Source organism: Erpetoichthys calabaricus, chromosome 1, assembly GCF_900747795.2.
Source record: "Erpetoichthys calabaricus chromosome 1, fErpCal1.3, whole genome shotgun sequence".
Classification (NCBI taxonomy): Eukaryota; Metazoa; Chordata; class Cladistia; order Polypteriformes; family Polypteridae; genus Erpetoichthys; species Erpetoichthys calabaricus.
This window is the reverse complement of record NC_041394.2, coordinates 341,674,647-341,700,594: the sequence shown is the minus strand read 5'-3', so window position 1 is coordinate 341,700,594 and position 25,948 is coordinate 341,674,647. Positions and strand designations below refer to the sequence as shown.

At 39.7% G+C, this 25,948-nt stretch overlaps 1 protein-coding gene across 1 annotated transcript in view; it reads right to left on the bottom strand.

Annotated features, from left to right (window-relative positions):
* Positions 1–2,094: 2,094 nt before the first annotated feature.
* Positions 2,095–25,948, bottom strand: part of LOC114668564 (procathepsin L-like) — a 54,659-nt gene continuing 30,805 nt past the window's right edge. Inside the window, exons 3-9 of the mRNA XM_028824400.2 lie at positions 12,276–12,404; positions 12,037–12,159; positions 11,782–11,940; positions 8,896–9,120; positions 5,044–5,209; positions 4,328–4,433; positions 2,095–2,587 (exon numbers count right to left, since the gene is read on the bottom strand). Coding sequence (XP_028680233.2) covers positions 2,488–2,587; positions 4,328–4,433; positions 5,044–5,209; positions 8,896–9,120; positions 11,782–11,940; positions 12,037–12,159; positions 12,276–12,398 — 1,002 coding nt within the window. The 5' untranslated portion in view covers positions 12,399–12,404 and the 3' untranslated portion in view covers positions 2,095–2,487. The remainder of the gene's footprint in view (positions 2,588–4,327; positions 4,434–5,043; positions 5,210–8,895; positions 9,121–11,781; positions 11,941–12,036; positions 12,160–12,275; positions 12,405–25,948) is intronic.

The following is a 25,948-nucleotide window of genomic DNA, read 5'->3' as shown; positions in this document are numbered from 1 at the left end:
GATGCTGTTTGGTTTTCCGATGATATGGCGAGAACAGAAAGACCATGTGATGGACTGTTACTTCTGTTTGATTAATGTGTCTGGTTTTTCTGCCAAAAACAAGAAGTCAATTGAATATCCTAATCTGCCTTCAGCAATGAGACCTGTGCCACATGACGACAGTCTTCCAATTCCGAAACCACAAGAGGACTGGACCTTAGACGAACCAGATGAGGAAACTGCAATGCAGGGTACTGACAGTGACATTGACCCGGATTTTGAACCGTGCTCATCAGGCAATCCACATCTGATAACACAGTCGGAATTGAACGATTTGGTCAGAGATTTGGGTCTGCCAAAAGCAAAAGCTGAGCTGCTGGGTTCGAGACTGCAGGAATGGTGTTTGCTGTCACCAGGTACGAAAATGTCTATGTTTCGAGGCTGACATCATGATATAACCAAATTTTTTGCACAAGTTGACAGTCTCTGTTTCTGTTGTGACACTGAAGGATTGTTCTCGGCCTTGGGTCTTCACAACCCAGAAGAGTGGCGTCTCTTCATTGATTCGTCAACGTTAAGCCTGAAAGCTGTTCTGCTACACAATATTTATCCTTCAGTACCTGTTGGCTATGCAGCACACATAAAAGAAACATATGAGAATATGGAACTGTTGCTGAAGCACATCCAGTATAGCAGGTACAACTGGAATATCTGTGGAGATCTTAAAGTCGTTGCTCTGTTACTAGGACTGCAGCTCAGCTATACAAAGTACTGTGGTTTCATCTGTGAATGGGACAGCCATGCCAAAGAGTCGCACTATTCTCAACAGAACTGGCCACTTCGTAAAAAGTTAGTTCCAGGACAGAAAAATGTGGCACATGAATCTCTTGTTGACCCGGCAAAAATATTTTTGCCTCCTCTTCACACAAAACTGGGACTCATGAATAATTTCATGAAAGCACTGAACAAGGAACATGAAGGTTTTCGTAATTTAAGACAGATGTTCCCAAGAATAACTGATGCCAAGATCAAAGAGGGCATTTTTGTTGGCCCCCAGATCAGACATGTTATGAGTGACAAGCGTTTTGAAGATCTGTTAGTTGGGTCGGAAAAAACTGCCTGGAAAGCCTTCAAAGATGTTGACAATTTTCTGGGCAATTACAAAGCCCCAAACTACATTCAGCTGGTAGACAAACTTCTCAAAGCATACAAGACAATGAAGTACAACATGTCACTCAAGATTCATTTCCTCCACTCACACTTGGACTTCTTCCCCGCAAATCTCGGTGCTGTCAGTAACGAACACGGTGAAAGGTTTCACCAGGACATTGCTACGATGGAGAAACGATACCAGGGCAATTGGAATCCGTCAATGCTTGCTGACTACTGTTGGACACTGCAACATGATGCACCAGACATTGAATACAAAAGAAAATCAGGAGCAAAACACTTTTAATTCTGTTGAATTCAATAGCTTATGTGAAACATATACGTGACTAAATATGTTATTGTCAGTAAACATATAAATGTCTATATCTCAGAGTTCCTACGTGATGCAGTAAAACCAAAACTATATTTGTGCATACCCAGTAGGTACCTGTCACAATCAGCAAAACCTTTTCAGGAAGCAAGACTTTTCAAAAAAAATGTTGTGCAGTGTTTCAGTCATCCTCTTTTTTTCTGTTACACTTCTTTCCAGTTTTTTTATTAAAACTGATAACTCATGAGAAACACAAACAACTGTACCAAAGGACCAAGTTAGATTGCAACCTGCTGGTTCCTTAGTCAATTGAATCCCATTGTTAACTGGGAACTGATTGCAGCTCTGTGAGATTTAATGAAGTGATTAAGAACTGGGAGCCCTGAACAATCAAGTCACCTTGAAATAAAGTATAGAACCACGGCTTCATCCATAAACTGCTTTATCATCAGTAAAAAAACAAAGCAGGCTGCTAATGCTAATCATTTAGTTGATACAATTTATTGTAAAGCTCTTTTAAAAATAGCTTCTTCTTTTATTCCCATATGTTAATGTTGCATATAATTTACAACAATGCTAATATTTAAAAACTCTTGGGACACAAACAGACAGATATTTCAGAAAGAAATTTTTATTTAAGTTAACAGTTGCATTTATTTTGCTAACATGAAGAATGAGTATTGGGAAATTATATCAGCTCAAATTTCTGACTTGTTAAGGATTAATTACTACAATATTCTTGTAAAACTGGCTGGTCTACTCAACTGACACAGAACTACAAAATAATCCCTACACACAAATTTCATTTCATCTCTAATTAGCCATCATTATACTTGACATTCTGTCTAGTCCTCCATGACAATGTGTGTGTTTAGCAGCCTGTTTTCACTTTTTCCTCCCATTATTGCTGGTCACATTCCACCACATCCCACACTTGAGATTTCTCATTCAACAAAACTCCAATGATCAGAGTCTGGCTTATGACTGCACTCGAATCAGTGTAACACAAAGGTAGCCAGCTGGGGGTTTCAAACAAAAGGGACAGCACCATACTGGCTGATTCCACAGGCGTTGTTCTTGTCCTTGGCCAGCATCAGGTAACCATTGACACCCCATAGGGTTCCCCAGCTGAAACAAACAATGAAAGATAAAGTTAGAAAGAAAGTCTTGAGTAGGCTGAGTGTTTAGTTTAGCACTTATTACTGGAAATTATAAAAAGAAAATATATTTTGTTAAGAAAATACAAATTCTAATCTAATAATATTAAGCAGTACTTTGTCTGGGACATGGACGGCCTTTTATCCCAGCCAATACCCCCAGGCCGCCAGGTGGAGCCCTGCCTGCAACATAGAGGTGCCCCGAGTTCCAGCAGGGCATCATGGACAGTGGAGTTTTTCATCACAGCCCTGCTGGATACCATGGGTACCTCCAGAGGACGCTGCAGGAAGGCCCAGAGACTATTATGTGCCCTATAACCCGGAAGTACGTCGTAGTCATAGCGACAGGAATGACGTGCTTCCAGGGTGAAGAAGAGTTTTTATCTGACCCGGAAGTGTTCCAGGTCACGTGGACAGAGAGGGTGAAACACTTCCAGGTCAAGGACTATAAAAGGACTATGGGAAATCCCAGACGGCAAGCTGAGCTGGGTGGTAGGGTGGCTAAGTGTCTGGGAGTGTGGAGGATTGTTTATTGATTGGATTATTGTGTTTATGAGTATTGTGGAGAGGAGGGTGCTTTGTGCACGTTATTGTTCAAATAAATATAATATTTGGACTTTTACCTGGTGTCTGGAGTCAAGTCAGAGGGTTCAAGAGGACGACAGCGCCCTCTATCTGTCACATTTGTAGAATTCATTTGTAATCTGCATGCAGGGCTTGATGTGTTATGTTGTGCCAAAGAGGAACTGGAGGAGATGCAAGGTGCTATAAAGTGTCTAGTAGACTGATACATTTCAGTGTGGGCAACTTTCTATACCTCAACTTATTAGAACATGTCAAGCGATTTTCTGCTTCTCTTTAAATTGATTGATTTTATAAATCACTTAACAATGAATGAGACGGAGATCAACTCAGAATATGTCTAATAGACCAGCGTTTCTCAACCTCTAAGTATTTGCAACACGAGTTTTCATAACAGTTTTAATCGAGCCCCCCTAAGGTTTTTTTTAATACCAATTTGTTCTTTTTTAATTAATTATATATCATAGATGCATATTTTATTATACCTACTTAACTTTTATCAACATTTATCTAACTATTTTATTTATTATTCTAGTATCAGAATGTAGTTTAAGTTAATTTGTTTTGGTTTCAATAGATGTATTTTTCATATTTTCGATTCTTGTTTTCTTTTTTTCACATCTTCGCGCCCACCTTTTTGTTACTTCGTGCCCCCCTAGGGGGGCCAACCCACAGATTGAGAACCACTGTAATAGACAATCCCACATATTTATAGTTTCTATTAATCTCAATAACACCATTTAGGAGCACTATGTAGTCACAAGATCCAACTCATGGTATTCCCCCATATGCAGCATATGTTGTATATATTAATAATAATAATAATAATAATAATTCATTACAATATTAAGAGCATCAAAAACATCTGAGACCTTCATGATCAGTTTGTGGAGAAATGTTTCAGCTGTACAAGGTTGAAGGTTTAAAGTCATATTCAACATGACTGCTTTGTGTCCTTAGAAGTTACATCTCTTTGAAGCTGTGGACTACATATCAGATATTTATATTATCGACAACAAATGCATAGGCTCTACTTGTGTGATACACTACAGATCTAGATGGGACTCTTGTGAAAAGCCTGATTTGTGCCTCCAGCTAAACAATGATCCCATTTTCTAGGGGCCTTTACCTGTTTTTGATAATCCAGTAATTGTTACTTCCTTGGAATCCATAGCCAACTGCCAACATGGCATGACTTAGGTTAAGTACAGAGCATTTTGGATCATTGTAGATTCCTGAGAGAAACAATGAGAAAGAAACACACATGATGAATAGAGAATTTCAAGTGGAGGTTTAGGTTATCCTAAATTTTGTTCTTCCTTGGGAGCAACTCAAGTCTTCCCTGTTGTAAACTGGAAGGAGGTAATTCCAGGTTGCAAGAATAACGTAAGGATATATGGAGAGTCCATGTTTTATATTAAGCTGTAGTCATTACACAACAACAAGTACACAAAGTACACCACTAGGTAAATCCCACTTGAAGAACACTGTTCTTCTTGAAAGGGCTCCTTCATCCTCAAGTTCTACAGTATAGGGTACAAGTACTGATGCCTAACTCTTGGTAAATACCCCTTGTTGGACCCTCATCTTTACCAGCTCCAAAAAACTCATACAGCTCCCTTTCTCATATTCCATTTTTGACTAGATGTCTGCCCTGCCTGGCACTTCAGTATTAGCACAAAGATCACAATATGGCCACAAGTAGTCCATTGCACATTCTGTTTCTTTGAAACTGGAAAATTCAAGGTCAACCTTAAATGTAACGAGTCCATCCAGCTCTGTTTTGAGATGGTTGCTCCATTACTTTATTCTTTTTGAAAGCTGAAAATGAAAAGTGTGACTCACCAGACAGGTAGAACTGGAAGCTGATCTGACTGGCATCAATGACCACTGAGATTGGCCCAATGGTTGCCAGGGCATCTGCCAAAGCCTGCTCATCGCCAATTGGGAGGTACTTGTAATTTGCCACGGTGGCGGCAACCTTGCTGCTGTTGAAACGACAGGTCCTCACCTGAGAAGATAAAAATGGGCCGGAGAGTGGTAGGAAGAGAGGAGCTTAGGATTTTAACATCACTCAGTAAGATTTGAATAAGGAACTGATGGGGTGTTTAATGCAATAGCAAAAAGCTACAGAGCTGCCACTATCCAGTGCAACATTTTAAGGCTGAAGAACATCCATCCATCCAGTATCCAGCCCCGCTATATCCTAACTACATGGTCACGGGGGTCTGCTGGAGCCAATCCAAGCCAAAACAAGGCGCAAGGCATGAAACAAACCCCGGGCAGGGCACCAGCCCACCGCAAGGCTGAAGATCATAATTTAGAAAAATATTATTGTTGAGAAATGAGGAACATTTTGTACTCCAAGATTATGTACAGCATATTAAAGTAAGGTGCATCTTGTTCATCTGCTTTAGTACACTTTTGCTTCACAAGAATTTACAGTTACGTTAAGAGATGGCTCCACAACAGTGATGTCAATAGCTTTTGTCTTTTCAAGTTTAAAACTGCAATCCATGACAACACACAAAATGAACTACTACTACTACTATTAATAATAATAATAATAATAGCACATTTTATTTAATAGGTGCCTTTCTTAACATTCAATGTCACCTTACAAAGAATTAAACAAGAGTAATAAAGATAAAAGCAAACAGGGCAATAAAATCCAATAGCAATAAGGGTACAGAAGTAGTAATAAACATCAAAGATAACTGGCTGTAACAGTGGCAAAATCATAGTTGGTATACCAGTTTAAAAAGTTATGTTTTGAAGGCAGTTCTAAATTGTGTTATTGAATCGAGCTGACAGATTTGAGAGGGAAGAGAATTCCAGAGTTGAGGGGTACAATGATAGAATGCTCGAGCGCCCATAGAACAGAGTTTGATGTGTGGTACATACAGTAAAGCTACAGATGAGGATCTGAGTAAGCAAGAGGGAAGTCTGCAGGAGATTGGTGAGGTTAAACACATTACCTTAACATGGCTTTCTAATAACTTCATTTAGTTTAATCCTGATATTCTGTATTTGTATTTAATTATCATTATTATCCATGGTAGCTCCAAAATTTGTACTAACCCCTACTTTCTCTTCTGTTCTTTTTCTGGTTTTCTGTGGTGTCGATCTGCACCACCACCACCTGATCAAAGCCCAGTGATGTCCCTACATTGATGGATTAAAGGCCAGAAGTCCACATGACCATCATCATCAAGTTCTTCCATGTGAACCCTGAATACAATGAGGACTAATTGTGAGGTCATTTATGTTAGGTAGAATACCTAGATGGGGCTGGGTGGTCTTGCGGCCATCTGGAGTTTTTTTTTTTTGTTTGTTTTCTGTCCTCCCTGGCCATCGGACTTTACTTTTATTCTATATTAATTAGTGTTCCCTAATTTTATTTTCTTATTTATTTTGTCTTTTTTCTCCTTCTTCATCATGTAAAGCACTTTGAGCTACATCATTTGTATGAAAATGTGCTATAGAAATAAATGCTGTCGCTGTTGTTGATGTAAGGTGAAGTAAGATTGTGGAGAGCTTTAAATGTTAAGAGCAGTATTTTGTATTGTATACAGTAGTAAACAGGGAGCCAGTGAAGTTGGGAGAGAATAGGTGTAATATGTTCAGTGGATTTAGAACAGGTCCTAGCAGCAGAATTTAATATAAAATGTAAGTGATGGATCAGTTTTTTAGGGGTGCCAAATAGATTAGCATTACAGTAATCTATACATGAAGTGACTAAGGTATTAACCAATACTTCAGTACGGTGCTGCGTAAGGAAACAGGACGAAGTCTAGAAATGTTGTGGAGATGGAAGAAGGCAGTCATTACTTATATGGGAAGAAAAAGAGAGGGTACTGTCCAGAATGACGCCCAGGCTCTTAACCTGGGAAGAGATGTTTGTGATAGTGTCGTTAATTAAAATGGAAGAACGGTTAACCTTGGCGAGTGCAGATTTAGAACCAATGAGGAGCACCTCAGTTTTTGTGCTATTTCATTGTGACTTTATGTCTTGGAGACATGCCATAAGAGTACTTGGAGGGAAAACAGAAGTGGACATAGTGGATAGATAAAGCTGTGTGTCATCAGCATAACAATGCAATTCAATGCCATGGTGTCGAAAGATATTACCTATTGGGAGATGTAGATGAGGAAAAAAAGTGGCTCCAAAACAGAGCCCTGCAGAACTCCTTGCATACTCTGCCTCCTGTCAGTGAGATATGAAGAAAACCAATGATGGACAAGGCCACAGACTCCAAAAATAGCTAGATGGTTCAAACGTATCTGATGTGATATGGTGTCAAATGCGGAACTGAGATCAAAAAGTACAAGAATGGATAAGAGTCCCATGTCATCTGCCTGGAGAAGATCATTTGTGATTTTCACCAGGGCCATGTCTGTACTGTGTTTAGGACAAAACCTAGATTGCAACTGTTCAGAAAGGTTATATTTTGAAAGATGGGACTGAAGTTGGGAGGCAACTATTTTTTTGAGAATTTTGATATGAATGGAACATTTGAAATAGGCCGATAATTATTAAGGATTTTAGGGTCCAAGCCAGGTTCTTGCATAATTGGTGTAATTGAGGCCATTTGTAATTAGAGGGGGACCGTGCCAGTAGTAAGGGAAGAGTTAATTATGGTAGTTATCATGGGGGAGCATGGGGGGAGATATGTGATAAACAGAACTTAACAAAGCTTGTAGGTGATGGATTCAATTGCAAGTGGAAGAATTACATTTTGTTATAAGCTCTGAGATATCATCTGAACTAAGAATAAGGTGGTTGGTAAGGAAATATGAGTGACAGTGGAAAGTATGTCATCTTCTACAGAGATAGAAGAAGCAAGTTGCTGGTGGATTTTTTCAATTTTTGAGTTGAAGAAATACAAAAAAGTATAGCAGTGCACAACAGTGAAGTTATGGTGAATAACATTTTCTGTTGGTGTAATTAGCCTATTCGTTGTGAGAAAAAAGAGCTCTAGTGTTTTTCCCTCATGTATTGATAATATTAGAGTAGAATTCAGTTTTGCCAGCAGAGAGAACATTTTTGTATTTTAATATTTGATCTGAATACATGTACAACAAGATCCTTCTTCTTAGTTAGACGCTCCAACCGTCAGCCCATGGCATTGAGCTGGCAGAGTTCAGGTATGAACCAGGGAGCAGTGCGAATAAATGAAATAGTCAGTGTTTTTAATGGAGCCAGTGGATCGAAGGCAGCAGACAGAGCAATAGTGTAATGGTCTACTATTTCTGATGGTGTGGTAGCAGAAGAAATAAGCATAATAATAATAATTTATATAGCACCTTTCCCATGCTCAACAGGCTTCACAGAGTCCATGAGCCAGACCCTTCCTAACATCATTAATAGGGTTACACAAGTTGATCACACTGAACATTTTTCCATTAACAGTAGTTTTCATGTTGAAGCCAGTGTGGTCATTGTTTATGCAGGTACCCTCACAAACCTGACCTACCAGAAACCGTTATTTACAACAGAGGTCACATTTTGACATCCTTAAGAACAGGTCAATGAGAATGAGCCCTTCAGCTCATCTTTGTCATTTCCTGTGACCCTAGAATTTCCAAGAATCACTGAAATCAGATTCAATAACATTTCTAACAGCCTTACATAATTATGAAGTGTCATTACAGTTCTCTGTGAGAAGACATCAGACGTGCCACTTCAGTACTTACTGCCATTGTGTAGGGATAGGTCGCCTCAGCCTGAATTCCTCCATTGTCGATCACGTACTGGAAGGCCAGAGAGGGCCTACCGCCTGTGCAGCCCTGGTTCCCCAGATACTCTGAACAATCGAGCAGATTTTGCTTGCTCAATGCTCTCAGCTTGCCCGTTTTATTGAAGGTTTGCCCCTCTATTGCTCCAGCAGCACTGAATGCCCAACAGCAGCCACAAAATCCCTATGGAAAAAACAGAAGTAAGCTCAGCTGAGTCTGTCTTGGGAAAAAGTACATATTAGTAAATTGCGCTAAATGAATCTAACTTCTATGAATTCATCTCCTACATATCTGATGATGGGAGCACAGCCTGCATTCATTTTCCATTAGGGTATCTCCAGTGACATAGCTAGCTTGCTGAAGGCCCCTGTGCAGTGCCCTGAGGTGAGCCCCTCCTGTCTAGCATAACTGTTAGTAACTGATCTGCAACTAGATCCTAGGGGCCAGCTGGGCAGTGGTGTCCATGACTGGGTCACTATCAGATCACACGCTGGTGGTGATCAGATCACAAAACGGCTCTACCTAAATGGAATTTGTAATAACTTTTTTTAATCACTTTATTACAGCAGCTGTAAGTTAGCAAAAATAAAATAAATTGTGGGAATGGAATGTGGGAGGTGTGGGTATTAGCAGTAGTACATAAATATTTGTAAGTTATGGACCCACTTGCTTTTTCAAGACAACTTTGTGAAGGAAGATGATTAAAATGTAATGTAAGGTAGAAAGTAGAAACAGTTCTGTGCTATAAAATGAAGCAATTTCAATTTGTGACAACTTAAAACACCAGCTGACAGGATACTACTACACAATCGACCTGTTTTACACAAGTTCTGAGAAAAAGGATATCATAAAGTGATGTGTCAATGCTTCTACAAAAAGGGTAGAAATCTCAGTAAACTTATCGTTTTTCAATTCCTGTTGCAGGCTTGCTTTACGTTTAGCAGCCCCACTCTTATCATTTTTGCTGGATCCACTGCTACTGGCCGACATGGTGTTGCATGGCGAAAGTATAAAAAGCGTCAAATTGTTTTAATATCCGCTGTTTGCCGACTAATGGGACCCATAACTTAACAACTGAATTGCTATGATTACAGTTTACGAGTTTGAATTTTGAAAACGGTTGACATCAAATTAAAGTACAAAAGTAACAATTATTTATGATAATAATGCATTTTTACATTATTCATGTGACGTCCTTCAAAACTTCTTCCCTTCGCTATGGCATGTCAAAGGTCGCCAAATTTTGGAATGTGCACTTCTCTGTAAGGCGGACTAGGATGTGTTGTGCCTCTGATTAGGCTCTGAGCTTCTGAACTCCATCCATTATCCAACCCGCTGAATCCGAACACAGGGTCACGGGGGTCTGCTGGAGCCAATCCCAGCCAACACAGGGCACAAGGCAGGAACCAATCCTGGGCAGGGTGCCAACCCACCGCAGGACACACACAAACACCAAGCACACACTAGGGCCAATTTAGAATCGCCAATCCACCTAACCTGCATGTCTTTGGACTTTGGGAGGAAACCGGAGCGCCCGGAGGAAACCCACGCGGACACAGGGAGAACATGCAAACTCCACGCAGGGAGGACCCGGGAAGTGAACCCAGGTCCCCAGGTCTCCCAACTGCAAGGCAGCAGCGCTACCCACTGCGCCACTCGCTTCTGAACTCCCAAAGTCTAAATTCGTGTAAACTGTAGGCCTGCTAAATACGTAATATCATCATGGATTGAATTGGACTTGCCTGACGATGGTGTAAACATGGCACTGAAACTGTGAATCCAACTCACTAATACTTTACGATGAACTTTACAGGCGGATTCATTTACTGAAGCTCACTGACAGTAGAAGCACCGAAGGATTATTTTTCATTTTCAGCCATCAGGCAAAGTCTACAGATACAGCCATAAAAAAGAGTTGAATAGAGTAAAAGAAAAGCCTGTCGGTCTCTTTATGCTTCTACTACAGAATCACTGGAACCTCTGTAACCTGCTGATATTTGAAACATTTACAGCCTTCCTGTGAAGATGAAGTTTTAAGAACTGATTGATATTCATTATTACTTTCAGTTTATTTATGCTTGCATTTATTTTATGAAATGTTAAACAGAACGAGAATTCAGAGTAAATGGAGCTGAAAGTGTACTAATGCTATCCTTGTTATTTCTTTCTGCTCGACTGAATGCAGACATTTATCTTTTTGTTGCATCACTGGCTCGCTGTCCATGTTCTTTGCACCATTCTGCTCTTAATACTCCTTTCCTCTGCCGCATGCTACCATTACTGCTATTCACGAAACCAGTGTTTTTTTCTTCAAAATAATACCTAATGTTGAATTTTGGCATTAGATATCAAGAAGCAATTGAGGTTAGGTCAACATTAAGAAAAGCAAGACAAAATAAAAAAAAGAACATTTCTTTTATAGTCTTCTCAAAAGAGTCCAGGCACTATATGTTATTCTCACTTGAGATCCTGTTTTTATCCATCCAGCCATCAACCAATTTTCCTCTCCCACTTATAGGGGGCATTTTACCACTGATTCTTTTTCCCCCAATTTCCACAATTTCCATCACTAGTACCAAAAATAACATGTAATAACAACACCAAATAAATAATCATGCAATATTTCTAAAAACAGTATTTGATCCCGAGGTTGTTTCTTGCAGTAATACAAGGGCTGTGTCTTTATCCTCTCCTTAGTGCCCCTTATCTGAAGGCTTTCTTACCTCAGCCCTGAAAAGCCCACAGGTGACACTAGAGAAGAGAACTGCCATAGATGAGAAAGACACCACACACTGTGACACTTTAGGAAGAGACATTCATGAACTCAGATACTTCTGTGCTCACCTGGTCTTGGACGGGTGTGACGTACCCCAGTTTCCTATAATCAATACTGGTGAGGTTCAGCTGACTGGCAGCACTTCGCAGGTCAGTGGCAGACAGTGTGATATCTCTTACATGCTTCACAGAATAGGAACTCAGCATACTGGCAAACTCTGAAGAGGTCTTTCAGAAAATTAAAAAAGGATTTTGAAATATGATTAAAGAAATTAGTCTGGTGTCTGGCTTTGAATGCTAACTTGTAATACCAAATCTCCTTACTAGATCTCCAAACTGGTTCATTCCTAACTTAAAGGTCGTTTTTCCTCTCTTGTACTGCAAGTTGTGGGCATTAATTTTCCTCAAGTTCTCTTCCCATATTGTTCTTTTTTGCAGCTCACTTGCCTAAAACACAGAAATCTCTTCAGAAAAGACAAGCTGAACGTCACGGAAATCAGAACAGAACAAGCATCTCAGGGTCATTCAGACACCTCTAGTTTTGCCCCTCGTCTCTCCCTTACCTTCTTGTACTGTTTGCCGTGGGTCTTCTTCCAAACTTGCCACTTGAAGTCCAGACGACTGTCAATACACACGATGAGGTAAAGGCAAAGAGCCTGACACACCATAAAAAAGATGGCCTTCATGGTCAACTGTCGAAAGCCAGCATCAGAAATTAAATTAACAGGTTAGAATCACTTTGTGTAGCATTCAGTTTCTCATGATATAATCAATCATTCATTTATTCATCCATTTTCAGAATCTTTAATTCCAATGCAGGATAGTTGGGCAATATACAGTATGCCAAGATCTAACGTTTCTGACAAGTGAAACATTCCCTTCTACACTGAGATATTTGAGAATAAACCGATCAACTCAAGTTGCACAGCTTCAGTAAGGGTGAAGAAGTCAGAGCACCAGAGAATTTCTGAGTGGACATGTTGGAAATGTAGAAACTCGACACAGACAGTAAGTGGGCAGTGCAATAAAATGTCCATTGGTAAATAAAGAGTTGAAGAGTGTTGTATAAAAGAACATAATGTGTACAAAGAGATACACGTTCACGTTAAGGGCTAATTTAATTCTGTTAAGATTTGAACCCGGCAGTCTGATGATGTGAGACAGCAGGATAAATCATTCAAGGATTTTATGTCAGTGACCATTAAAACAAATGTGTCTCAGACACTATACACGAATAAGGCTTCAACAATAAATAAACCAAAGAATTCAAATGAAGAAAATGCATCAAACCACAGAAACAGTTGAGAATAAGTCCTTCATGTAATAGTGTAGAACATAATAAACAAATTAAGAAAAAGATGTAAATATCATTTAAAAATTTTGGAAAAATTATAAAGATGCTATAATAAATAAGTAAATCTTTAATTGAGATTTCAATAAGTCAAATGGTCATGGTATCGTGCTGTATCATTTCTTTGAATTTAAAAAAAAAATACTGTTATGAAGCAGTTAGAATCATGTAGAATGAAAAAACAAAGAAAATGACCTTTGTGTTTAAATTAGGTTCTTACCTTACAAGTTATTAAAGTAAAATAAAGTGTGACATGAGAAGCATTACCTGTTAGTGTGACGCCGAGCTGTGCAGAGGTGGCACAAACGCAGAAGAGGCCTGACTGTGACTTGTGACTCTCGACACGTCCACAGCGACTTCTTTATACTCACGAGAAGGCGGGGGGCCCACTGTGAGCAAATAACATCAGAGGAAGAGTAAATGAGGAGCTCAGGGTGGGACGTGCACTCTGGGCTATTAAGGTAAGGCCTGCTGGTGGATGAAGGGACTTTACTGGGCTTTGAGTTTGTGTTTCAACCGCACAATGAAAACAAACCACCTGTCCTGTCAACATGAGGGTCTGCTTAGGACTCACTTAAGAGTCTGCAAGGGCTGGGAGGTGTGGAAGTCACTAATTCAGATGAGAATCAGAACATGGCTATCAAAAAATGAAATGGTAAGGTGACAAACCCAAGGGGTTATCCATAAGGCATGGATAAAGAGGATTTTTATTTTAATTAATCTGTGTACAGCAATGTTGATACATATGCTTTTCTTTTGGCTAAATTTATACTTTAACTTTGATTACAAAGATGATCTGACATTAGAAATTTTTTCATTTTACTTGCAATTGCACTACAGCTTTACTATAGTTGTTTAGTGGTTATTTCTATTTGCACAATTAACAATCAATTATAAAAAGCAACGTACAGTTTTTTGTTTCTTTCCAACCTGAAATCGAAAAGGACATTTTGTGCTATTCTACCTTCTATCAAAGATCTGCTCCTCACCACCACTGGTTCTGTTTAATCATAAGGAGACATTGTGGATGTGATCGTGGTGGTGACTTTTTATTAAGGGGGTTTGAGTTTCTGCTGCCAACTCACTGCATTGTAGCACATTGTGTTTTAATTCATTTTCTTCTTGTAAAATAATAAATACTATTGATTTTACAGAGCAGTATGTAAAAGGAACAGTTAATCACTTATTTTTAAAAGTTAACGCTAAAAAATAGCGCAAATGGGTAACACTTGTCATCCACATTTTTAACTCCAAAAGGTAGGAAGATACTGATGCGGGATGTGCCACCTGACATCTCCATACATTTAGAATAATACCAAAGATTTCAAAAGTAATATCAACAATGCTTCATTAAAATCAAAAAGCTATGCAGAATAATGATGAGGAACAAAAGTAAAGTAACAAACACGGGAAGAACTCTGGTGTGCAGCCAGTCCGTCAGCGTGTGCACTCAAGTGGACGATTAGCCTAACAGGAGAGGAACCTGAGATATTTGGGAAAGTCCACATGAATCAAATATCCTCGCTGACTGAGCCACAGTGCCGCACAAGAAGGGCATCATCAGCTTGTTCTGTTTGAATAAAACTTTGCTTGAGGATCTAAAAACACTTAAAATGGAAAACAATGAAATGTAATTGGAGACTTTGCTAACTTTATGTCATTCAATGGTGGGAAGTAACAATTATGAACTTTTAGAAAGAAAAACCCAAGGTGCTTTTTTGATTTAGGCATCCTAAAATAACGTGGAAGATTAAATTCATTTTATTTTTTTTCATTGGACATGAAGTATCTGCTGAAGTGAATGATCTTTTATGTCACTGCATGACTCATATTTAGCACTGTATGAAGTCCTCAAAAGACATATTTGAGTAAAAGTAAAGATTCCATTTTCTGAAAAATGACTCAAGTAAAAGTAAAATTAGTCCATGAGCAAAATACTCAAATTGATGGTTTAAAATATCTGATATCAAAAGTACTTCAACACAAAGAAATGTAGGATCTTTCCCCATTTTTACATCCATCCATTTGTGAACACCTGCTGATCTGGAGCAGAAGCCTATCCCAGAACAATCTCTATATAGGGGACCAGTCCATCCCAGGGTCAAGACACACACACACATAGATCAGAGGCCAATTTAGCATCACCTGTCCATCTTGCCCTCATGTCCTTGGAAAAAACTCACGTGGACACAGGGAGAGCCGTCGATTTAGGATTGAATCATTAAGATGTCTGCTCACCCTAAATGTCATTGCCTTAAGTTTCAGTTACTTGGCTCATACCTTAGTAGTTGTAATACAAAGCACACACAAAAAGTAGGCAGTCTGAATTACGTTTAAGTTTATAAGAACATTTTATATATTTAAAAAAATGGGAGCAGGCACAGAGGCACAGTGAGAACAATCCAGACAAGAACAGGCCATTCAGCCCAACTAAGCCTACCAGTCCTATCCACTTAATTCAGGGGTCCTCAAACACAGTCCTGGAGGGCCGCAGTGGCTGCAGGTTTTTTGTTCTAACCCGGTTGCTTAATTAGAAAGAAATTATTGCCAATAATTTAATTTAATGGCTTATTAGTGCTTTAACTGTGCTATGTTAGGTTATTTCTCATATCTGAGATTTTCTTCCCCTTTCTAAGGAATGGAGGAGTAATTCTCAGTCCTTCACTTTTTTCTCTTCACTTTCCTTCCAAGTATTTAATTAAAGCCAATAGTGCATGATACATACACACAGAGGTGTAAACGGAAGCAAGCTAAATGGAGAAATGCTGGTCTCTTTTGTCATTTGCATGTTATTGTTCATTAGGAGCCATTAAAAACAAAGAATACAGCTGTTTAATACTAAACTCATCAATAAGGGTTCAAAATCTTAATGAGCAAGACAACTAAAGTGAAGCAGAAGTGTTACTTGAGCACTTCTTATTAAGCCACTGTGGCCCTGTAGAACCGTGATTGAGGACCCTTGACTTAATTCTTCTAAAATAACATCATGTCAAATTTTGAAAGTCCGTAAAGTCTTACTGTCCGCCCCACTACTTGGTCACGTACTCCATGTGTCTGTGGTTCTCTATGTAAAGAAAAACTTCCTAATGTCTGTGTGAAATTTCCCCTTAACAAGTTTCCAACTGTGTCCCCGTGTTCTTGATAAACTCATTTTAAAATAACAGTCTTGATCCAATATTCTAATTCCCTTCATAATTTTAAACACTTCACTCAGATCACCTCTTAATCTTCTTTCAAGGCTCAGCTCTTGTAATCTTTCCTCATAATTCATCCCCTGTAGCCCTGGAATCAGCCTAGTCACTCTTCTCTGGACTTTTTCTAGTGCTGCTATGTCCTATTTGTAGACTGGAGACCAAAACTGCACACAGTACTCCAGATGAGGCCTCACCAGTGTGTTATAAAGCTTGAGCAGAACCTCCTGTGACTTGTACTCCACATATCAAGGCGCTATATAACTGGACATTCTGTTAGCTGTCTTAATGGCCTCTGAACACTGTCAGTTGATAGCACAGAGTCCACTATGACTCCTAAATCCTTCTTGTTTCTGTATTGCAACAAGGAGACTGGCCTTTACATCCAAGGTGCTTTCTGCATTTATTATGTTCTCCCTGTGGGTGTTTCTTTTGCTGCTTCACTATCTTCCCACCGTATAAAAAAATGTGGTGATGCTGACTTGGCCTCTGATGTGTGTGTTTGTTCGCTCCGTGGTGAGCTGCTGCCCTGCCCAGTGTTTGATCCTGCCTTGTGCGCAATACGTCTTAAGAGGCTCCAGCTTCCCATTTCAAAAATGGCTGAATAGATGAAAAATGGGGAAATCTTACATTTACGTTTACTTAAGTAAACTTAATATCAGAAACTTTAAAACTTCTGCTTTGGTGGTTTCGTCATGGAGAAATTTTATTTTAACATGGATAACTTTTCAAAAAAGGAATCTTTACTTTCACTCATGCGTTGTTTTTGAATACTTCATAAAACATTGACAAAGAATCATGCCGCTAAATAAAATATGATAAAATTTAACAGTTACTGGTCAGGATTACAAATAGAAAACAAGAAAGCGAAGCTGCTGGGTCAAGGTTGAAACTTCACAAGTGCACAGGGAGAGCAGTAGAGTCAACACAAAGAAAATGAGTGCCAAAGGGTGGAGAATGATTGACCTTCCCTTGTAAAATGTGTTTCATCATACATATAAGATTAAGATGACTAAATCAAATAAGCACTTTGTTTTTCCTTTCTCATAATTCATAATTGATACTTCTTGCTGTTGCCTGATATAAAGTTTGAAATGTCTCCTGTTGCATTTCATTGTTTTCCATTTTAAATATTTTTAGATCTGCGGTGGGTTGGCACCCTGCCTGGGATTGGTTCCTGCCTTGTGCCCTGTGTTGGCTGGGATTGGCTCCAGCAGACCCCCGTGACCCTGTGTTCGGATTCAGCGGGTTGGAAAATGGATGGATGGATGGATGTTTTTAGATACTCAGGCAAAATTTTATTCAAACTAAACCAGCTGATGATTCTTTTCTTCTCCGTCACTGTGGCTCAGTCAGCGAGAATATTTGATTCGTGCGGACTTTCTCTGATATCTCAGGGTCCTCTCATGTTTGGCTAACTGGCCACTCGAGTGCCCACGCTGATGGACTGGCAGCACACCAGGGCTGCTCCAAGTTTTGTTCCTGTACATTTGCCTCTGGTTGTTCTAATTTGTAGCATTTTTGGTATTCATTTAGAAGTCTTAGAGCGGCACGGTGGCGCAGTGGACAGCGCTGTTGCCTCACAGTTAGGAGAGCCGGGTTCTCTTCCCAGGTCCTCCCTGTGTGGAGTTTGCATGTTCTCCCCGTGTCTGCGTGGGTTTCCTCCAGGTGGTCCGGTTTCCTCCCACAGTCCAAAGACATGCAAGTTAGGTGCATTGGCAATTCTAAATTGTCCCTAGTGTGTGCTTGGTGTGTGTGTGCGCCCTGCCCAGGGTTTGTTTCCTGCCTTGCGCCCTGCATTGGCTGGGATTGTCTCCAGCACACCCCCGTGACCCTGTAGTTAAGATATAGCGGGTTGGATAATGGATGGATGGATTTAGAAATCTTTGGTATTAATTAACATGTAGGCAGATGTCAGGTGGCACATCCCATCAACATTTGTCTACATGTCTGAGGTAAAAATGGGACTGACAAGCAGTTTCTTTTTATAAAACTAACTCTAACAAAAAAACGGAAAAATGTGTGGAGTAAATATTCAACTACTCCTTTTGTCTGCTGTTCTGGAATCTCTAAACTAAGATGAGAATTAATAAAGACACCGTACGCCCCACTGCAGCAGCTTGGCAGCAGAAACTCAAACCCCTGGATAAAAAGTCACCACCAATGACCACGGCCACAATTTCAGAATAGTACCATCCTGGTGTGTCTTCTTCATCATTAAACATAAACTAAGGTGGTGAGGATCTGATATTTTATAGAAAGTAAAATAGCACACAGATTTACTTTTCCAATTTTGAAAAAAAAATTAAATTGCAGTTTTCTTATTTTAGTTTATTCTTAGTTGGGCAAAAAGTCACCATAACAATCATGTCATTTTAGGAATTATTATTATTATTATTATTATTATTACTACCAGTAACGGCGCACTGCATGATAACGTGCACTGAATACTTTTGACGTGATCATTCCTAGTTGTCATCCTCTTTCTCTGTACGTTTATCATTTGTTTGCTCAGAGGTTGATGTGTTTGCTGTTTCCTGAGCAGCTCTTCTTTTTTCCACCCTAGCAGCCCGCTGCTTCTCTTCTTTCGTTGGCATCTTTTAGCGTTAAAACTGATTAAGTCCGTGTTTGTGTTGCAATTACTTTGTACATTTTTCACTAAAGCTGGCACTTAAGTCTCTAATCTATCTCAAGAATGATTAAAGATATGAAGAGGTAGGGGAAGTGATGGTGAAGGTGGTAGGGATGAGAATGGTGCCTGAATGCATGTGGCACATGGTCACCATTCTGGCCGCCGCCGAGAGTTGATTGTACAATAAAATAAAATAAAAATTAAAAGAGGAAAGTCCTTGGAGGTCAATCATCACCACAAAAGCAGATAGTAGACGTCACGTAGTATATGTGTACCAAACTTCAGGTCAATTAGCCCAACGGTTTGCGAGCTACAGGTGATTTAAAATCCTGGACAGACAAATGGACAGCCACAGTAGCGCATTATATTTAAAGATTATTAAACATCTGCAGTGGGTTGGCGCCCTCCCCCGGGGTTTGTTTCCTGCCTTGCTCCCTGTGTTGGCTGGCATTGGCTCCAGCAGACCCCCGTGACCCTGTAGTTAGGATGTGGTGGGTTGGATGATGGATGGGTGGATGGATTATTAAACATAAACTATGATTGTAAGGATCTGATGTTTGATGAAAGCTAGAATAAAAAAAAAAAAACTTTTTAATTTCAATTTGGAAAAAAGAATTAAAAACTGTCACTTCCTCCTTTTAATTGACTGGTAATTGTGCTATAAGGTAATGTCCACTAAATAATTATACTAAAGCTGTAATGCAATTGAAAGTAAAGTTAAGCGATTTCTTATGTGAGATCAACTTTGTAATCAATGATAACATATATATTTAGCCAAAAAAGAAAGCAGATTTATCAATATGGCTGTTTAAAGACTGAATTAAAAAATAAAACTCTTTCCTGCCTTGTGCCTAATTTAAGGCCTTGCTTCATGGATAAGCTCTTAGGTTTGTCACCTTAGTATTTCATTTTTTGTTAGCACTGCTCTTATTCTCATCTGAATTAGTGACATCCACACCTCCCAGCCCTTTCAGTCTCCTGACTTAACCCTAAGCAGACCCTCATGTTGACAGGACAGGTGGTTTGTTTTCATTGTGCCATTGAAACACAAACTCAAAGCCCAGTAAAGCCCCTTCATCCAGCAGCAGGGCTTACCTTAATAGCCCAAGTGCACGTCCTACCCTGAGCTCCTCATTTACTCTTCCTCTGCTCACAGTGGGTCCCCTGCCTTCTCGTGAGTATAAAGAAGTCGCTGTGGACGTGTCGAGAACCACAAGTCACAGTCAGGCCTCTTCAGCATCTGTGTCACCCCAAATTGTTTGGCGTCACCCAAGATGAAGTCATACTAACAGATAATGCTTCTCATGTCACAAATACTTTTCACTTTTCACAACCTCTGATAAAGTGTGGAACAACACTTCATAAATAAATACACCATGTAGTTCTATAATATTTATATCAAAACAAATGTGCAAAAAGCACTGAACCACAAAAAGTAGTTGTCAGTGGAATCCCCAGTGCATAATAGATTATGTTTTCAATTACATCTGTGAGTCTGAAATCTACAGAGCCGAGTCACTGTCAGTGTCTGGATGGTAACGCTGAATACTCTTCCACAAAGTTTGAAGTGTTGGTCAAAAAAGACCACTTTGAATTTCTTCAATAGACAAAAGACTCAAAAAACGTCTCAGTGCCACAGAATTCTGTTAAGCTCTTTTTAAAGAATGCACTTAGTAAGCAAAAAACTATGAAACATTTCGTGTAGCATCTTCAGTCACTCCGTCATCGTAGCGCACTTTAAAAATATTAAAATAAAGGAAAAACAAGACACGTTCATAAACAAACTTATCACAAAATAAAGATCAACAGGTACACTTAAAAACACAAATCATTCCACTCACATACATGTTTCATTAATAAAAAAATAAAACATTTTGTGTAGCCTATTCAGTCACTCTGAGAGAAAAAGGAAAAAAAAAAAGGTTAAAATTGTGATTGTACGCTACACTTCATTAAAATTTGAAACAAAAATAAAACAAAACAAATACACAGTAACAAACACCAAAACCCATACAACATCCAAATATAGTTCAAAGTATATTATAAACTTTCAAACAACTTTTTAAACGTATTGTTATGAACGGCCGGTTGCTCAGCCTGGCCGGGACGCTCAAAGAATGGAAGGATGGGGGAAGGCAACTACTTTGGGACACTGCCTCCCACCAGGACACTAGATGGCAGTTTCCCTGCATACAGCATACCGGTGCCCCGGATTCCTGCAGGGCACCTTGGGACCTGGAGTTTAGCTTCACAGCCCTGCTGGGTACCGTGGGTGCCGCCAGGAAACACTGCAGGGAGACCGGGGGATTTTAATTTTCCGTATAGGTCAGAAGTACTCCCAAGTCACAGGGAGGGAAGCCCCAAAGTCCTCGTGGGCTGAAGAAACTCAAGCTCTCCATCTGACCTGGAAGTGCTGGCAAGTCACGTGGGAGGAAGAACAGAAGCATTTCTGGGTCAAGGACTATATAAAGGACTGCTGGGAACCCAGCAAGCGAGCCAGAGTTGGGAGGTAGATGACAGAGCTTGCTGGGAGGTGTGGAGGAGAGAATTGAGAATAATTATTGTATTTATTAATATTCTTGTTTGCCTGTGTATGGTGGTTGGGGTTCTTAGAGGCACTATTACAGGAAAAGGAAGAATTAAAGTCAGGGCCAGATTAAGAGCTTTGGGGGCCTATAGCACATTTCAAATTTGGGGACCCTTTTGGTCTGCATCATCTGAAGTTTAGATTCTGAACAGTTCAAACCGGACTAAATAATTATTTTACTCTCGATTATAATAAGAATCTTATAATATTTATGTGAATTTTATGTGTTGGGCCCCTAAAGTTTTGCTGTGTAAGAAATTTACAGTTTAAAAACGTAAAGATAATATTTTTAAAGACCAGTTTTTCAATGCTACACTTTTTCATTAAATATTGGGTCCACCATTTGGGGGCCCCCGAAATTGCGGGGCCCGTAGCATATGCTACATGTGCTTATTAGTTAATCCGGCACTGATTAAAGTATCTTTTTGTTCTTTTACCTGGTGTCCTGGACGTTTGTCTGTCGGGTTAGAGGAGCAACAGCGTCCTCTAGTGTCACAGTATATAACTTTCATCACAGAAACAACAGACATGCGCCCCTCTCATCACAGCGCTCCTGTTTAATTGTCAGGGCACGAGACGCACGTGAAGTCAAAACTTGACTTGAACAAAAACAAGAAACGAGAAAAGAAACCCTCCAACATTAAACCAAAAGGATTTGTGCCCACTACAGAGCAATAATGCCTGTTCGTTTTCCAGTATAATAACATTATATAATTTCTCCATTAGTTTATTTCACTGGTTGCTCTGAATGCCAGGCCGGGCACTCAGGCCACCTTGAAAGCTCCAACTGATTGTAAACGTCAGTCCGGCTCTGGGGCCAAAAGTAGGAGAAAGGGGCTTTCCTTTATTAGAAAGAACTGGAAATTAAGTTGCGCAATGGGGAAAAATATATTTTGTCTCTATGGGCAAGCAGAAAGGAGGATTTTGGGGAGAGCAAACTGAGCTCCAGACTGGCCTTAGAGTAAAGGTAAGGTGGTACAGCGCGAAATCAGGGAGGGAGACACCACCGTCTTACCTGTCGCAGATCAAATTGGAGTGTTTAATAGATGGCCATTTGTGATTCCAAAGAAATGAAGATGCCAGAGACTTAACAGATTGCCAGAACTTAAGGTTGGGGAGGGAGAGGGGCCATAGAACAAACAAAATTAAATCTGTGGAGCAAATTCATTTTAATAATTGCCAGTCTGGACTGGAATGAGTGAGAAAGATGGAAGACCAAGAAGAAATGGATTCTCTGACACCCTTCAGAACACAGCGATAGTTGGTAGCTGCAAGCTCCTGGACCCTGGCAAAGATATCCGATTCCAGGAGTCTAAAAGACACTGTCTGTGGAATGAATGAGGGAAGTGTAGAGAAATGACAGGAAGAATTTAGTGGGAAAAGATCAGATTTATTCCAGATAATCTTATAAGCAGACCAGGCTTCAAAGACATTAAAGAGATCAAGGACATGGGGAAGATCAGCAGGGCCATTACCAAGGTAGAGAAGAATATCATCTATATAAAATGAAACTCTTTGGTGTATATCTTTAATCAATTTGGGACTGATATTGTCTGAGTTGTGATGAGCTACTGCCAGAGGCACTAATAAAAGAATAAAGAGAAGCAGGGAAAGGGGACAGCCCTGTCTTCAAACACATGAAAACGGTATGTGTTTGGGGTGATGAATAAAGGGTCTGAACTGTGTTTATAAAGGCTGAGCCAAAGCCCATTCTACCTAAGAACTTCAATAATAAAGGCCCAGTTCATCCTGTCAAATGCCTTCTGTGCCTCTAGGGAAGAAAATAGTTGCAATTACCAGTGATAGTGGATGTTAACTACAGCAATCAGTGGGATCCTTACCCTGTTTAAGCAACAGGTAGCAGAAGCAAGTAAAGGGTTGAAGTGAGATGACAAAAGAGCAGAGTTAAGCATCTGCAAGAGTAGGACAAAGAGGTGCTTCCAAAAAGCGAACAAGATCTCATGGATCAACCAGTCAGGCCCTGGAGATTTCCCAGTACTCATAGGGTCCAGTGCTTCTTTTAGTTCATTAAGTGACAGGGGACTATCCAGAGCAGATGCCTCTGGTTCTGAAAGCTCAGAGAGGGGTAGGGATTTTAGAAATCTGTCCATATAAGCAGGGCCATAGGAAGAGGATAAAGATTACAGATCAGAAAAGAACAGGAAAAGAAAATTCTTATTAATTTCACCAGAAATTGTAGTGAAACCTCCCTCCTTTGTTTTTATGGCTGGCCACCATAGATGGATAGATGGATGGAATAATTAAACATGCACTATGAAGATGTTTGAATGTTCCTTAAACGTTTTGAAGAATCGGCATTCTAACCTTATAGATGGCTTGATATTTATTACAGAGCTGATCGTGTGGAGATTGGTTACTTGGAGAAAGAAAAGGAAGGACAGGAATTGGGGGTTAGTATGTTTAGAGCTGCAATAAACTATCTCATTGAAAGTCACACACAGTGCAGCAAGCATCTTGCGTGAGGCAGGAACAATCTCTGGACGTGGTGCCAGCTCGTCACTACCGCTGACCCCATGTTTAATACATGCTTTAATTGAAATCATCATGAAAATGATGTCAACTTAGTATTTAAATTTTGTTCAGGGAGCTGTAATATCACGAATGTAATGGATTCTGTGTCCTGGTGGCGTAAGAGAAAGCCCTTTTAAGAAGGCCGTAGAGATTCACACACATACAACAGAACACAAAGAACAACACATACGATACAAAGTATTTAATGTGCTACTTTAGTTACGATGGTATCTGAGAAACTAGTAAATTAAACAATTTTACGATTAAGCTAATGACATTCTACTTTAATGACAAAATAAACTACATGATTAAAGTGGAAATTTCAAGAGTAAAGATATTTTGACCTTTTTTCCCCACTGTGTCCTTATTTATTTATTTTTCTCTGTACACTAATACTCTTCCATATGATACTCAGACGTTGGGTTATGACTTGCCTTTTCACGGCGACTTTGTTTTTTTTATTATTTTGGGCACTTTGCGACTTTCTGAACTTGAATTTTCAAGTTTCTCCGCCACTCTGTCACTCGATCAATTTCCTTTTGTTGTTTTTACCACTGTTTAAACCAACAAATAGTATGTTTTTCCTTGCCTCCACTTGGTATTCGCTGAAATTCTTCTGTTTTCCCCGTGCTTTTGCCATTGCCTTTTCACAAAAGCTGAACTTAAGGGGCTATTTATATTAATTTGCATATTCAAAGAAGTGCAATTCTGGGAGGAGTTTGGGAGGCAGGTGCGTGCTCATACGTTACTTTTCACGCTGACCAGGATTTATGGAACGGAAAAACGTGGTAGTTGGCATACGCATAGATTTATGCATCTAAATTTTTTTGTGCATACGCACATTTCCGTTTTTGTCTGTGCGTCATGTTTTGGTGTGAATTCTATGCACAGTGTTACACATAATGCCCTTGGTGCAGTGAACCAGAAATGCTGCACAATGCAACAGCAAAGCATCCAGTTCTGCCCTAGCAATGAGTGTTCTTGGTTTCTGTCCACCTCCTGGGGGCTTGAATTCTCTAAAAGCAAGAGACAGAGGAGGGGATTTATCCAGGACAGGAGTAAGCAGGCATCCCACCTTCGGGTCAGGGTATCTTTTTATCTGGACTTCTAAGGAGGGAACGGGATCTTTTTGTTGAAGTAGCCATGATCAGATGCAACAAGGTAAACAAAATCATATAACTTTTTGAAAAAGTTTAGATGGCGAGGGCAATCATCGGTGAACAAAGGTGGAAAGGGTGTTGGCAGATGCAGAACTAAACAGCCAGTGCCAGAATTCGTCATGTGATCCCCTCTTCTGAGGAAAATTTAATTTTTGGATAGAAAATTGATTCTCCAAGTGTGTCCATTCATATTAGATTTTTTTTTTTTTTGCTTTTCAAGTATGTATGATTTTTGCTTTTTTATTTTGTTTGGCTACTGATGCTTGGATGTTGGTATAAATGCCACACCATGTGAGGACTTTCCTTTTCTATTCATTCCAAGTTTTTGCTTGTTCTACGCTCATTGATTTTTGGTCCTGACTTTTTCCTTTTACTGTTATTGGGAGGTTGTAATAAGTGTATAACTTTAATATGTCACTGTGCTCTGTACAAATATATTTTATAAATCTGTCTTTTTCTACTCATATGCACAGTTGACACAGAGCCAGATTTAGCACAGGGGTTCACCATATAAGAACTGCTTTTAAAGCATTATAAGACAAGAAAGTTAGGGACAACTGGGAAATGGGCAGACTGAGAACTGCTGAATACAATTTTTTATCTGTCAAAGTCAGCATGAAACTGTATCCTCTTTGCCTTGTTTGGAAAGGCATGATTCACCTAAGTTGGGGCCTGCACTTGAAGAAAGAGTATAAAGCCTTGGAACATTGCCCAGCACACATTTGAAGCCAACAGATGGATGGGAGATAATGTCATCCGATCCGGAAAATCCTTCCACTGCAA